The sequence below is a fragment of the Nematolebias whitei genome, chromosome 15 (assembly GCF_014905685.2).
Source record: "Nematolebias whitei isolate Nwh7 chromosome 15, NemWhi1, whole genome shotgun sequence".
Classification (NCBI taxonomy): Eukaryota; Metazoa; Chordata; class Actinopteri; order Cyprinodontiformes; family Rivulidae; genus Nematolebias; species Nematolebias whitei.
The window spans coordinates 18,813,409-18,828,549 of NC_056512.1; the positions used below are offsets into that span (position 1 = coordinate 18,813,409).

The following is a 15,141-nucleotide window of genomic DNA, read 5'->3' on the forward strand; positions in this document are numbered from 1 at the left end:
GCTTAGTGTATATTTTGTTTATGTTTTTCTTAGTTCATATCTTAGATGTTATTGCTGTTTTTTCTTATACATTTTATTGTTGGATGTAACTGGGACCTTGTGTACATAATTTCGCTCCACCACATGTACCACAAGAGGTGCGAATGACAATAAAGAAACTCTGACTCTGACTCTGACTCTTACTCTGACTAAGCATGCACCACACTCATGGAGACAAACCAAAAGAGAAGGTGGCCTTACAAAGGATTGACGTTTTTGAGTGGGGTCTTGTAATGCATGCTCATATTTTCCATTTAAATTAAAAAAAAAAATTAATTCCAGTTTTTAAGGCAACAAAACACAAAGGGGGTGAATACTTCTCCAAGCCACTGTAGTTATTATAGGTTGAACTTTATGGGCTAAGAAAAAGTAAAAATCTCTTTTATGACCTTTATTTTTCCACCAGAGTGCAGCTTTAATGTTATGAACAGGCACATCAACAGTAACCTAACTTCTTCTATTTTCGGTTTCTTCATTGAATTAATTTCTTTGTTGTTGCTCAGACACCACCAAGTCTCCAGGCTCAGTCAGTCGGACCAATCAGCACCGAATCGCAGCCTTGGAGCGGCAGCTGAACATCGAGCTGAAGGTCAAGCAGGGAGCGGAGAACATGATCCCAATCTATGCCAATGGTGGAACCAAGGTCAGTCACTGACACACACCCTCAGCCGTAAGTCAGACACACGTTCTTCTTGTGCACTTTTAAATGTTCTGTTTTTAAAATGCTTGGCAGGACAAGAAGCTCCTTCAGACGGCTCAGCAGATGCTGCAGGACAGCAAGACAAAGATCGACATCATCCGCATGCAGATCCGAAAGGCCATGCAGGCGGACGACAATCAAAGTATCTGCTTTTTGTTTTATCCTCTTTCCTCCCACCTGTCGACCTTTGAGCTCACCAACGCTGCATATTTGATGATGTAATCGATCCGCTCTCCCTTTAGAACTTCACAGCGTAAAGTCGTCCAGTGTCAAGCTCGCACACTCACATGCGCGCTGTCCATTACTGCCCTCACTTATTGATGTTCCTGCATCCCCTTGATGTTGGCCAACAGCTAAAAGCCATGCCTTGTTTAGCAGAAGTGGGGGCTGGAAGGACAGAGAGAGAACAAACACGGGGCGGACACACAAATATGATCAGAAGAGTTCGGCTGATTCTATATTTCTACATCTGTGATTTAAAAAAAACCTGCATGAAAGAATTTAAATGTGAAACACGTGATAAATAAAAACAAATCAGCATTGTTTTATTTACCAGCTGAACTTCCTGGTTTTTAAACGTACTTCTAAATGAAGGAATGCATATCACCCGCTGCCGTTCATTCCACCGTGTTCAAACTAAGATCTGTTGCTGACATGATGCCGTTTGAGTTCAATCTTTAATCCAACGTTATCTCCAGTGATGTTAGCTCATAGAGTATGTGTTGAGGAGGCCTCTCAGCTACCACCACATGAAATTGAAGGTCAGTGTCTTAAAACAGACTGAGTAAAAAACATTTCAGGTTGATTGACTGTGGCAGCCATCTTGAATCAGGCTGACTCCAAAAGTTAGTCAGTTGTGTGCATCCAAAATATAAATGCAGTAGTCCCTCGCTACTTTCATTCAACCTTTATTTATACAGGTTAATCCCATTGAGCCTTACTTATCGGTTCATTTATCATAGACTCGCTTTATCGCGGTTTTTCAAAATAAGACTAGGACATGAGACACAATTGGCTGATTGATGGATGAGCTGCACGATCGGCATGGCATTTTTTCATAAAATGAATTATTTTAAATTATTTAGCACTTCCTGCACATCTGTGCAGCCCACACTGCAGGATAAACTTCCTGCTGCAGCTGCTCATCTGTTCACAGTATAGAGCAGAGAAGTGGGCGTGGCCAAGAGCGCTTGCAGGTGGCTGAGAGCAGCGGAGGCAGGGAGCTGAAATCATGACATTCTGTGCTCTTTTAGAGTGTTTAGAAACATTGTTTAGAACATTGCAATAGTGTGGGAAAGGTTTAAAACACCTTTATATCTTTCTGTATATATATATATATATATATATATACTAAAATAAACTACTACTTACTATTTGTACTACTATTTCTACTTCGCGGTTTTTCCCTTATCACGGTACGGCTCCCCTGCGATAAACGAGGGAATACTGTATATATGTTTTAAATTGGGCCCCTGATTCATGAGATATTTTGCTAACAGACTCGCACAGACAAGCTTTTTGATGATAAATAGGTTTTAAACAGCTTTTTATTTTCACATAAAGTGGCGAGTGGGAGCAAAATGATTAATGTTGTATTTCTAAACAATTCTTTAAAATGTATAAATACGTGCAGGGTTTTTTTATCAGCTAGTTTTGAGCTTGTCCTGTTCTTTTCCTCTCATCCAAATAGAACTCATCTGAAAATTATCTCTGTCTTTAAAGTTACAGTGATTAGAAACTATTGTAAAATATGGATTTACTTTTCGGTTTTAATTCATATTCAGCTACACTGCATTCATCGTCACCAACAACTCTTCCAGCTCAGCACCAAAGGCCACTGAGGAAACTCTGGTAGCATGAAATAATAAATAACGACACATTTTATTGTAACAATATTGATTGGATTAAAGCTAATGTTGTGATATTTTGACATTGGCTGCAAAAAAACAAGTCTTTAATAAAATCATCACGTCTTACCTCACTTGTCCAAATGAGATTCTGGCTGCTGCTAACATTTATTTATTTTTGTCCATCCTGGGCTTCTGTAGAAACTTAGCTTTACAACAGATTGTCTGTTTGCACAGGGTACTTAAAAATATATATATGTGATAATATGGTGTTTAATGTACAAAGTATAATTCAAAACAGCCATTACCCCAGCATGCACTCAGTTTCCTCCTCCAGCCACATTTGAGCTTTAAAATCCTTTATTAGTTTATTTTTAGTACTTTTTGCACCTTTTGTTTTCTTGTTTCTGCAGCCAGATATCCTCCCTGCATGTTGCTCCTGTTGGCCATATGTTGTTGACTAAACCTCACACCTTTAGGCCCAGGTAATCCGGATCTGTGTGGGGTGGAGCTGCGCGTGGAGGAACTTTGGCATCACTACCGCGTGGAGCACGCCATGGCTGAGGGAGCCAAGAACATGCTGCGACTGCTGGGCGCGGGGAAGGTCCAGGACAAGAAGGCCATCGCCGAGGTCAGACGAGTCTGTCTCAAATGAAGATGCATTAAACATCTTTGATTCTTCTCTTTCGCTCTTTATCAAAAAGACTTGATAACTAAAATTGAACCAAATTATCAAAACTAATGAGTTTGATCACCAAGTTGATGGTAACGCCTTGTCTGTGCAGGCTCAGTGTGGTCTGAGTGAGTCATCCCAGCGTCTGGACCTGATCCGGTGCTCTCTGGAGCAGAGGCTACAGGAGCTGCCGGAGGATCATCCCAAGGCCTGTCTGATCAAAGAGGAGCTGGTTCTGGCCTCCTCCTCGGCTTTCAGCGCCCGCCACAGCACGCCGTATGTCCACAACCAGTACAGCACACTGAGCAAACCATCACCGCTCACAGGTACAAGATGGCTCCGGTTAGACTGATTTATCATCATTTCTGTTTTTTAAGTATTTGTCTTTTTCCAGGTACACTCCAGGTTCGTCTCCTCGGCTGTGTGGGTCTGCTGGAGGTCGTTCCAGGACGGAGCAGAGGGACCCCCGTGGTTCTTCCTGCTTTCTCTCCAGCAGACGGGCGCTCCTTCAAACTGACCAATCGCTATGGCCGCAGCCCCAGCAGCATGAGCCTCAAGATCCCCTTCAAGACCGACGAGCTGACCCGTAAGACTCCCTGCTGTTTGCCTTCAGATGGCCTTTAGTGGTCATGCTTTGAGACTGGATTGTAATTTAAAAAAATCCAACATAACGGAGCGAGTACAAAGATATAACACACACGCACACACACACATTGGTTTTTCTATTATTAATAGCATTGTATTGACTTCCATTCATTACTGTACTCTCGTCTGTATTGCACGCCGCTAGCTTAGCGATATGCCAGTTGTTGATCAGGGTTGGGGTGGGTTAGGATGCATGAGAGAAACGGAGCATGCTCTGTTCACACAAGGAGAGCTGTTGGTCAGGTTACTTCTTGTTGTGCTGCTCTCTCTAAAATAGTTATTGAATCAAGTGTTTACTTATGTTGGTAAATGTAGATGATTACCAACCTGTTAAAATACACCAGAATGCAGGAAATGGCATCTACTTTATTAAAAATGTTATGGGGGGGGGGACCCCCAGACACCTCCCACCAGTGTGCGCCCCCCCCCCCCCCAATTTCAAATGCTTCTGACGCCAGTGCCCGTCTCTACTTTATAAGGAACCATTACCAGTTCATTCCTAACTTGTTTTGTTTTTTGTTTATTGTTTATTTGTCATACGCAGATTAACACAAGGTCAACAATGCGATGAAATGTTCAGGATGAGAAGAAAAGATTCGACTCACTAAAAAAAAAAAAAAAGAAATACTAAATCATGCAATAAAAGGTACAAGATAAAGTACCAAAAAGTGAAAAAGAAATTTGATATTTAAATGGTCCAAAAGAAATATAATAAACGAACCCTAAATCCCTAATACAAAAATTATGTTCCATCATTAGAACTGGGCTTTGATCCTCATAAGGACTACTGGTGAAGTAAAGGTCCTAAAACAGGTAACAAAAACTAAGAGCACAGAGAGACAACTGAAATACTCGGATTAATTTGTCTTAAAGAGAGGACAACTTAAACGTTTGTCCAATTTGAAACTGACCAATTTTTGTTATAATGTACTCTCACCTAGTCCTTCTAGTACAGTTCAGTTTGAGCCCAAAATGTCGTAATTATTTTAATTCAGTGTTTAGGATTTTTTAAAGCTATTTTGTTCAACAAATTAAAATTATGTATCAAAGGAAAACTCATAGGGTATTGACGAGCTAATGTCTCGTCTCTGTGAAAACTCTTCCACGTTTATTTTTGTTTTCCTAAAACGCCAATCTTCAGAATTTAAATACCATTTCATCGTTGTCCGTTTCATACAACATGGTTATTTTGGAGGAGATGATGTATTGTTGCAAAAGGTGCTACAGCTAGCTGCTGCCGCCACTATATCTATATGGAATAACAAATTTCTCATGTATGGCAATATTGACGGTGATGTAAAGGTTTGAACGTGAGCTGCCATGAAATTCTGGAGATCAGAGTTGATTTAAGACAACAGCAATCCTCTTTGGTTTGGGCCTCGCTCTGACTAGCCGTTAGCTCATCAGTGCAATCAGAATTCAACTACCGTAATTTCCGGATTATTGAGCACAACTGAATATAAGTTGCACCCACTAAATAAGTTTTTTTTTAAAAGTACATATATAAGTCATGATTGTGTATAAGTCCTGGGTGTCCATGTTGTAACGAGATATTTACACAGAAAGATTTAGAGTAACATTCACAAATAAGTAAAACAGTAAATGTTTTGTTTAACAGTGCCTGAAACATGGCTGGTTCAAAAATAAAGTAAAATACAGTACCCTACCAGGACGTCATTGATCACTACCTTCATCTTCTTCCTGTGCTCTAAAACCACTAAAGTCTTCTTCAGTGTCAGAATTGAACAGAAAAACTTCACACACGTCCTCAGTCTCTTTCGTTGTCGCTGTCAACGGCACTTTCGTCTCGAGGCAAATTCCAGATTTGATTTACGATTCAAACTTATTTCGAGTGGCTGCAAATACTTTGTTGTGTACAACGAGGGGGGAACTCACACAGGGAGGGGGAGAGGAGGAGAGAACGGGGAGGAGAGTTTCCCCTCCTCCCCAGTGGACCAGTGAAACCAAGTTTTATTGATCCACTGTGACCTGTTTGATCATTTCATTGGTCACTTTTATTTTTTAATTTTTTTAAACCTTTATTTATACAGGTGGTCTCATTGAGTCATGAGGACCCACTCCCCAAGAAAGACAAGTATTGGGCAGCTATGTGAGCGCCTGGGTGTGACGAGGCTAAATGTTTTTGCATCATGAAGCTCGTTAGCCCGTCAAAAAATAAATTAAAAAAATCCATAAATTAGCTGCAGCGTTGTTTAAACTGCGGGTTCAAATCGTGTGGAAAAAAGTAGCGGTTTATAGTTCAGAAATGATCCAAACTGAGGTCATTCAAAGAGCTATCTACAACAGGTAAGATGTTAATTAGTCATAACTTTTTCACAGAACCCCACTTCAAAATGTTCTTCCAGCTTTGAAACAGTTTTATCGGACTCGGTTTGTTCCTCCAGCCACGATCGTCTCCTTCATGCTCACAATGTGGTTCAAGCAGCTGCGGGAGTCGTGTTTGTGTTGCTGTTTGACAGTGGAGGTGTGCACAGTGCTGAAGCTGGAGAACACCGTGGTGGGACAGACCGCCTGGAGAACAGTAGGAGAACAGGCCTGGGACCAAACCTTCACCGTGGAGCTGGAGCGGGTAAGACACGACACACTCTGAGAAACTAAAACCCCGAGTAAACAACCGACTCCATGTTTAAGACGAAGATGTTAAGCTAAAGTTCTGGACAGAGCTGCAGTTTTAAACGTCATCAAAGTGAGTTTGTAAATGTTTAAGTGATGTTCCTGCCGTGTGTTGGCTTCAGTCCCGGGAGATGGAGATCGCCGTGTACTGGAGAGATTACCGCTCCCTGTGCGCCCTGAAGTACCTGAAGCTGGAGGAGTTCCTGGACAACCAAAGACATCAGGTCCAGCTGGAACTGGAGCCGCAGGGGCTGCTCCTGGCTGAGGTACTGAACTCAGTGGATACAGAGTATTAATACACACATTACAGGGTAAAAGTTTAATTTCACCTTTTATTTTAAGTACTTTGCATCCAAATAGTCAAAGTCATCCTGATCAGTACTTCAGGCTTTCTGAAGGTCCTGCACAGTCTTTCTTTAGACTTTGGCTACTTTTCCTTTGATGTTTTTGTCCAGTTCTTGTATTTGACCGTGGCACCATATTGAGCTGTGTCTGATTATAAAAGGAGAAGTCCATCCGTCCTCTCAAGGTGTTCCCAGACATTCATGAGGCAGTTCCACAAAATGGCCGCACAGACCAGTCTGTCTTTGTGCTCCCTCTAGCCCTTCATAAATCAGCGATGAAGCCGGCCACGTCCCGCTCACATATACTTTGTAAATGAAGTGGGCCGAGCAGAACTCCACTGGACTGAATCAGAGCATTAAATGTCATTTACTAAACTTAATGAATTAACTCACTGTAGAGATCCCGTTTGTGGTTTAAACTAACTATAATGTTGCTGTGCATCATCATCATCAATATTCCCTGATAATCTGTTGATGTTTAATCCAGAAGCAGGTGGTCACAACTAATGGCATGAGTTCATCACATGACTGAGCCGCAGCTCCACAGGTTGTTTTTTCCTTCACATGTCAGCCAGCCCGGCACTGTTACGACCTCGATTGGAGGCAAAGAGGCACATCAGAGGTGGGCTGTCTCAGCCCCCCTCGCTGCCTCGGTGTGTCTTCTGAATTGGACCGGGCAGCCAGAACACGTCGCAGCCTCTGACTGAGGCATCTTGAGAATTAGTCTTAAATAACTCAGAGTCTAGAGAGTTCTGGGATGGACTAAAACACCTTCATGTAGCAGCACTCGGTAGGTGTCATCCTGATCAGATGCCCAGACCACCTCAGGTGACTATTTTAATTCAGAGAGGCAGCAGCTCCACTCTGCGGTCCCCCCTGGATGATGAAGCTCCTCACCTAAGCCAAGCCCCAGCACCCACCAGGTGCTCCCCAATGAGCTCTCACCCCAGGCCTGGCTTGAGGGGGGTGCCCAGGTTTCTTTGTTTGGCCAAGGTTTTCTGTTGAAACACATTAAGGTGGCAATTGACACGACTCCATCTGTCATTCAGTCCAGTAGGCTTGTCAGCAACTGACCAACTAGCTATCATAATTTAAAATAAGATAAGAACTTTATTGAACCTGCAGGAAATTGTTGTGCCAGAGTTTCAGTACAAAGGAACATACACAAGGGATCACATAAGATATAAAAAATAACAGAATCTACGACTGAAGGTTTGTGGTTAGAGTCCAGGGTGTCATGCAGGAGGTGTGACGTGTTGTTCAGGATCTGGATCAGTTTCCTCAGCATCCTCTGCTCAGACACCTCTGTCAGAGACTGCAGGTCACTCCCAGAACCGAGCCAGCTCTCGATGAGTTTATCAAATCTGTTGGCATCAGCTGTTTTCATCCTGCTGCCACAGCACACCACAGCGTAGAAGAAGATGCTGGAGACCACCAAGTGGTAAAAACATGTATTACCCTGAGCGTTTAAAGGATGGAATACAGTTTATTCCATTTCCAAAACCTCAACCGAGTCTGGAAAAATGTAATGGATAAAGGCGGGTGTGCGGCCTCTTGAGCAGCTGAACACAACAGCGATGAACAGGAAGTACCACTTGTTCGTCTGTAACCGATTTTAGCTGACTTTTAAAAAAAAGATTTTGTACAAGTGTTTATTAAGTTGTGTACAGTAGTCCCTCGTTTATCGCGGGAGATTCGTACCTTGTAGCCCCGCGATAAGTGAAAAACCGCAAAGTAGGACTAGTAGTACAAGTAGTAGTTTATTTTATACAGTATATATTTATTAAAGTGGTTTAAACTCTTCCTACACACTTGCAATATTCTAAACAATGTTTCTAAACTCTAAAGCTCTAAAAGAGAACAGCACGTCATGATTTCAGCTCTCTGCCTCCTTTGATCTTTGCCACCTGCAAGCGCTCTTGGCCACGCCCCCTTCTCCGCTCCGCACGGAGATCAGCTGATCAGCTGCAGCAGGAAGTTTATCCTGCAGTGTGGGCTGCACAAAGGTGCAGTAAGTGCTAAATAATTTATTTTAAATAAAAATTTCATGCCGATCGTGCGGCTCATCCATCAATCAGCCATTTGTGTGTCATGTCCAATCTTATTTTGAAAAACTGCGATAAACGAACTGCGAAGTAGCGAGGGACTACTGTAATGTAAAGTTTACACTCTTACATACTGAACTTAACTTTGAATTATTGCCCTGTGGCATGAAAACATCTACTTCAGGAACTATTTTGTTATTAGTAGCTTTGAATTTTTTCTCCAGTCTTCTTTTCCTTAATGTTGGCTGAAAAGGCAGAAATGCTTCACTAAATGTCTCAGGTAATGTTGTGAGCTTCTCTACCTCCACCATTACAGTGATCTTGTTTGTTTGTCGGAGGTTATCTCACCCTAGGTTACATTTCCACGTGGATGAAGCGATCTTACCGTTCGTGTCATGTTAATTCTGGAGAAGTTGAAAGTGGACAAGTGGACGACAAAACGAGTGTCAGGATGACTATCCAAGAAAATAAATGAAAAAAATCCGGAAAAGACCTCAGAGTTTTCATCTTTCATTTGATCGTTGACTCAATGCCATGTTTCCAGCTAACAGCTGTTTAGGAACCACTTTATTGTTGCTAAAATGCTGCGATATATGTCAAAGTGTGTTGTCGTTGGAGGTTTTATAGATTCAACCAAAGAAATGGGAACAAATGGTGTTTCTGTGACAGACTGCTGATAACAAAGTCCCTGGTTAATATGAATTTATTTTGAAATTGCTGTTCTGACACAACATTAGTTCATGGTCTGAGTTTAAAATTTTGTGTCTGAATGATTCATGTTTAGAGGCGAGGTAGCTTAACAAAAAAATGATTACGTACTGAACGGTAAATGAGTGAAAACGCAGCCAAGATCTTCATAATTATTGATCAGGAGCACTTTAAATGATAAAGTCTGGCTGCTTGGAAGGAAAATACAAGAAATGAGATGAGCCATGACTTTTGCACAGTACACTGAGTTTATATTTAAAACATGACGAAATGTCTCTTTGCAAGGGTGGTAATATGTAAATGTTTCTGTGCTAGGTGACCTTCTTCAACCCCGTGATCGAGAGAGGTCGTAGACTCCAGAGGCAGAAGAAGGTCTTCTCTAAACAACACGGTACGTTCTTGTGAGCTCACTGAAACCCAACCTTTGTGTTGAGGGTTCAAATCCAGGCCTTGAATGTGCGTCAGTGCTGCGTTACAGCTGTTACAGCGCCATCTACTGGTAGGAAAGGAGCAGCACTTTAAACAAGTCAACTTTATTTATAGAGCACATTTAAAACAGAAGCTGTCATCAAAGAGCTTAACAAGAACATCAATGAGAGTAAAATTAATGGAAAAAATAACACACTTATGATAATACAGAAAAAATTAATTAATTGGGCCTGGGACACCAAATTAAAACTAAATGTACGTGTTATAGCAAATAAAATAAACCAGAATTATCCCTTACACAAGTATTTGTGGAGTTTATTTGATTTAAATTCTTCACAACCTGATTAAAGCAGTTTATCAACAACTTTAAAGTTAGTTTTGTCAAATTCATCAATTGTTTGCGTCTTCAGTGTGTAAACCCAAACGTGTGTGTGTGCGTTCAGGTAAAGCTTTCCTGCGTGCCCGTCAGATGAACGTAGACATCGCCACCTGGGTCCGCCTGCTGAGGAACGCCATCCCCAGTGGAAGCAACACGCCCGCGTACACGCCCAGCTTCTCCGGCAGCACACCCACAAACACCGCAGGGTGAGTAAATTATTTACCTGAAGTTTAAAGAATTAAATTTAATAGTTGCATAAAGGAACGCACATCACCCGCCGTCCTGCGCGCCAAAGATTTAAACGACGCCACCTGTTAGCGCTCAGAGTATGTGTTGGGGATGACTCTCAGCTACTACCACCTTCATTATCTGTAAGACTGGCTCTTACAGCCATCTTTATGTTTAATCAAATTGATCAGCTGTGGCGGCCATCTTGTTCGCTCTGTTAATCAGTTGTAGAAGTGCATTCAATGATTACTTTCTGAGAATTTATTTTAAATCCATTTCCTGGTTCATGAGATACAAAATATTTTGCTAACAAACAAATGAACACACAGACACAAGCAGTTACACGATCGCCCATCTTTCATGCCGGATGTGATTTTCCTAAACTTGAACATGTTTATGGGTCAAATTAAACCAGCTTACAATGTAACTACTGAAAAAAAGCTACTCTAAAAACTAGAAATCATTAATTCCACCATCTTTTCTGATGAACGCAGCTCAGTGTTTTCATCTCTGCCTTTTCTACTGCTACGTTACAACACAGACTTGATTTAGCTTTAGCGACATCGTTTAGCCACTTTGAAGTGAGGTTCTGTCAAAGTTATCAGTATCTTACCTGTTGTAGATAGCCTCCTTTTCTTCTGATTTGATGGACGTGCTGACACAAAGTCCAAATGATGCAAAGTCCAAAACAGAACTTGAAATGGCTCCAACCTCTAAGATATCCTAGTGGTTCATGTAAATACTGTTTTAACCCTTTCCTCCTCCGTCAGTTTCACATTACAGAGTTTTGTCCTCAGAAATATTTGATGTTCCTGCAGGAAGTGCTGTAGAGAAGAAATAAAGACCACAGCTGTCAAAATTTATTTATTAACAATCAAATTTACAGTCATTTATAAAGGTTCTAAAATAGTGTCACATAAATACAATAAGGTACCAAAAAAAAAGTTCCTGCTCAATAATCCAGGTATACAATCCAACAATTTTCAGTCAGGTCATCTGTATAGTTTATTTTTTTGCTGAAATGTTTCACCTTCTATCTGAACAGCTTCATCAGTCAAGGAAACACACAACAAAACTGATTCTTCCCCCAAACAGCTTACTCTAAAGTGGAACGAAGCGGTTATGTTGGTGCTAGGACCATCTTAGCACCAACATAACTGGTTTGTTCCACAAGTTTGAAAAAGTGAGTTTTAAGGTTAGATTTAAATGAGGGCAGAGAGGCAGAATTACGGATGTGCTGTGGAAGAGAGTTCCAGAGACGAGGGGCTTTGCAGGAGAAGGCTGTGGATCCCATGGTTGTTAAGCAGGCAGGAGGTGTAACAAGAGAGATGGATAGGGAGAAGCCAAGACTTCGGGCGGGTGTGTAATAGCAAAGAAGATCAGTGAGGGACAGAGTGCCAAGTTATGGAGAGTTTTGAAAATGAGGAGGAGAATCTTAAAGTTGATGCAATATTTTATGGTAACCAGTGAAGATGTTTAAGGATAGGGGTGATGTGTTCCTTCGATGTAGTTCTAGTGATGATCCGGGCAGCTGTGTTTTGAACAAGCTGAAGTTTATGGATGATTTTGAGAGGAAGATCTGAGAGGAGGGAGGTACAGTAGTCTAGTCGAAAGGTGACTAGAGCATTGATAAGGGTAGCTGTGCTGGTGGGGGTAAGAAATGAACGGAGACGGTTGATGTTCCGAAGATGAAAATATGCAGACCGAGTAATATTGACATGAGATTCAAAAGATAATGTGCTATCAAGGATGACACCTAGACTCTTAGCTGTAGGGGAGGGAGAAACTGTGGAATCATCAACTTTAATTGTGAAACTATTACATTTGGATAGGAAGTAGAATTGGTGCCAACAAGGAGGAATTCTGTTTTATTTGAGTTCAGTTTAAGAAAGTTCTGATTAAACCATAATTTGATTTCACAGAGGCAGTCTGAAAGGAAGGATGGTGGAAGGGTGGTGTTGGGCTTGGTGGAGAGGTAGAGCTGGGTGTCATCCGCATAGCAGTGAAAATTAATACCAATTTTTTTAAAGATAAGGCCAAGTGTCCCTGTGATGGACTTGCGACCCGTCCAGGGTGTACCCCGCCCCTCACACAATGATTGCCGGACATGGGCACCGGCGACCCCCGTGACCCAAAATGGAAGAAGCGGGTAAAAGATAATGGATAGATGGATGGATACTAAGTGGAAGAAGATAAATGATAAACAGGAGCGGACCAAGAACAGAACCCTGGGGTACACCTGAAGTAACTATGGAGGACTGTGACTTGAAGTTCTTTAGTTGGACAAAGTGCTGATGGTCAGAGAGATAAGATTGAAACCAATTTATAGCAATGCCAAAAAAAACAATGAAACGTAATCTATCGAGAAGAATATTGTGTGAAATGGTATCAAATGCTGCACTCAGGTCAAGGAGAATGAGAAGTGATAAAAGTCCAGCGTCGGCAGCAACCAGGAGATCATTGGTGATTTTAATCAAAGCTTTCTTGGTGCTGTGGAGGGGGCGGAAACCTGACTGAAGTTCTTCAAACAGATTATTATCAGAAAGATGACTGTGAACCTGGGCTGCAACTGTTTTTTCTAGTATTTGGAAATGAAGGGTAAGTTAGAAATTGGTCTGAAGTTATTTAAGCCAGTTGGATCAGCACCTGGATTTTTAAGAATTGGAGTTATTGCAGCAGTTTTGAGCGATGGTGGGACAAAACCAGAAGAGAGAGATAAATGAATAATCTTAGTTATTAGAGTAGATAGAGAAGGTAGACAGGCTTTAACTAAGTGTGTAGGAAGTGGATCAAGCTGACAGGTAGAAGATTTGGATTTAGAGATGAGACTGCAAACTTCTGACAGAGAAGGGAGTTGAAAACTGGAGATGGGTGTCGTAGTGGGGTTATAAGAATGAAAACCAGAGGAAGTGGATTCCAACATGGACGATTCCTGATGGATGGTTTCAATTTTAGTATTAAAAAGTCCATAAATTTACTGTAATAATCCCTGGTGTGTGATGGGAGAGTATCTGGAGGTCGTAGAATGGTGTTAATAATAGAAAACAATGTTCTGGTGTTCCCATTACTTGTGCCAATTAAATTAGCATAGCAGGCTGATTTATCCATGCAGACAGAATCCTTGTAGTGTTGTAATACATATCCAATAAACTTGGATCCATCGTCTCCTCTGGATCTAAGTTCTGACTTCTGAGGCGGAACGTTTCAGCAGCTACATGTTTATAAACATGTTTCTAAACATGTTATACATACATGTTTATATCTGCTCTGTCATACCTGACCTTTGTCTCCTGCTCTGCAGAGAAATCTCCGTGGAGAAGCTGAGTGTGGACAGCGACTCGTCACCCAAAGCCGAGGTCCACAGGGACGTGGTGGATTCTCCCTCCCCCTCGGTGAGTGAGGGTGTCTGTGAGACACAGGGCAGGAGAGGGACAGCTTGCATCAACGTAATGTAGAGAAAGAGAAGAGAGGAGTGCAATTAAAACTCAACTACCGTTGTTGTCTTTAATTTACAATAAATGTTACATGACAGAAGAACAGATATGATTATTTTAGAGCTTTTTGTGTTCTCCAGTCTTAATAATTCTGTTCATTTGTCGAGGTTATTTTGTTGAGCATCATCTGGACAAAAAGAGTCGTGGGGGTGGTGTCGGTGGCAGATGGTGCGTTCAGTGAGGCTGAAGTATTATAGGATTAATTACACTCATGTGTTTCAGACAACTAATTAACAGTCAGGATGAAGAGGGGAGGAGCTGGGAATCAGCTGTTTTTACAGGTGTGTGTGTGTGTGTGTGTGTGTGTGTGTGTTTGTGTGTGTGTGTGTGTGTGTGTTTGTCAGTCTCAGGAACAGACGCCGCTCATCGAGCCTCCATCCACACCAGATGTCTCCGCTCACGAGCAGCCAACCAAAGTGCAGTCACGAAACTCTTCACGCAGGTAAACAGACCTGCCTTTGCTCACCTACACACACACACACACACACACACACACACGCACACACACGCACACACGCGCACACACACACACACACGAGACGTCCATCTCAGGGTGAAATCAGGACACCCCCCTCCTCCCACACCTTTACTCAGACCCTCAATATGGGCCGATGCTGATCAGTAACAAGTCATGAAACCAGATCATCAGTTCCGATTCTTATTATTTTTGCTGTGTTTGCATCCCCATCCATACTTAAAGAGGTTTTTGTAACAATTGTAGCTACAGTAGTCCCTCACTAGTTCGTGGTTCGTTTTTCATGGACTCACTCTATTGTTGTTTTTCAAAAGAAGATTGGACATGACACACAATTGGCTGATTGATGGATAAGCCGCACGATCGGCATGGAATTTTGACTTAAAATAAATTATTTAAAATTATTTAGCACCTGCTGCACCCGTGTGCAGCCCACAGCTGCAGGAGAAGCTTCCTCTTGCTGCAGTGTGTCAGACCGCCGCTCTGCAGCGGAGAAGAGGG

General features: G+C 41.9%; 1 protein-coding gene across 1 annotated transcript in view; it reads left to right on the forward strand.

Moving 5' to 3' along the window:
- LOC119422089 (serine/threonine-protein kinase N1) overlaps positions 1-15,141 on the forward strand; it is a 36,173-nt gene that overhangs the window by 12,293 nt on the left and 8,739 nt on the right. Inside the window, exons 3-13 of the mRNA XM_037689436.1 lie at positions 543-682; positions 773-881; positions 3,066-3,217; positions 3,372-3,585; positions 3,654-3,845; positions 6,385-6,494; positions 6,661-6,804; positions 9,951-10,026; positions 10,508-10,649; positions 13,973-14,063; positions 14,510-14,607. Coding sequence (XP_037545364.1) covers positions 543-682; positions 773-881; positions 3,066-3,217; positions 3,372-3,585; positions 3,654-3,845; positions 6,385-6,494; positions 6,661-6,804; positions 9,951-10,026; positions 10,508-10,649; positions 13,973-14,063; positions 14,510-14,607 — 1,468 coding nt within the window. The remainder of the gene's footprint in view (positions 1-542; positions 683-772; positions 882-3,065; positions 3,218-3,371; positions 3,586-3,653; positions 3,846-6,384; positions 6,495-6,660; positions 6,805-9,950; positions 10,027-10,507; positions 10,650-13,972; positions 14,064-14,509; positions 14,608-15,141) is intronic.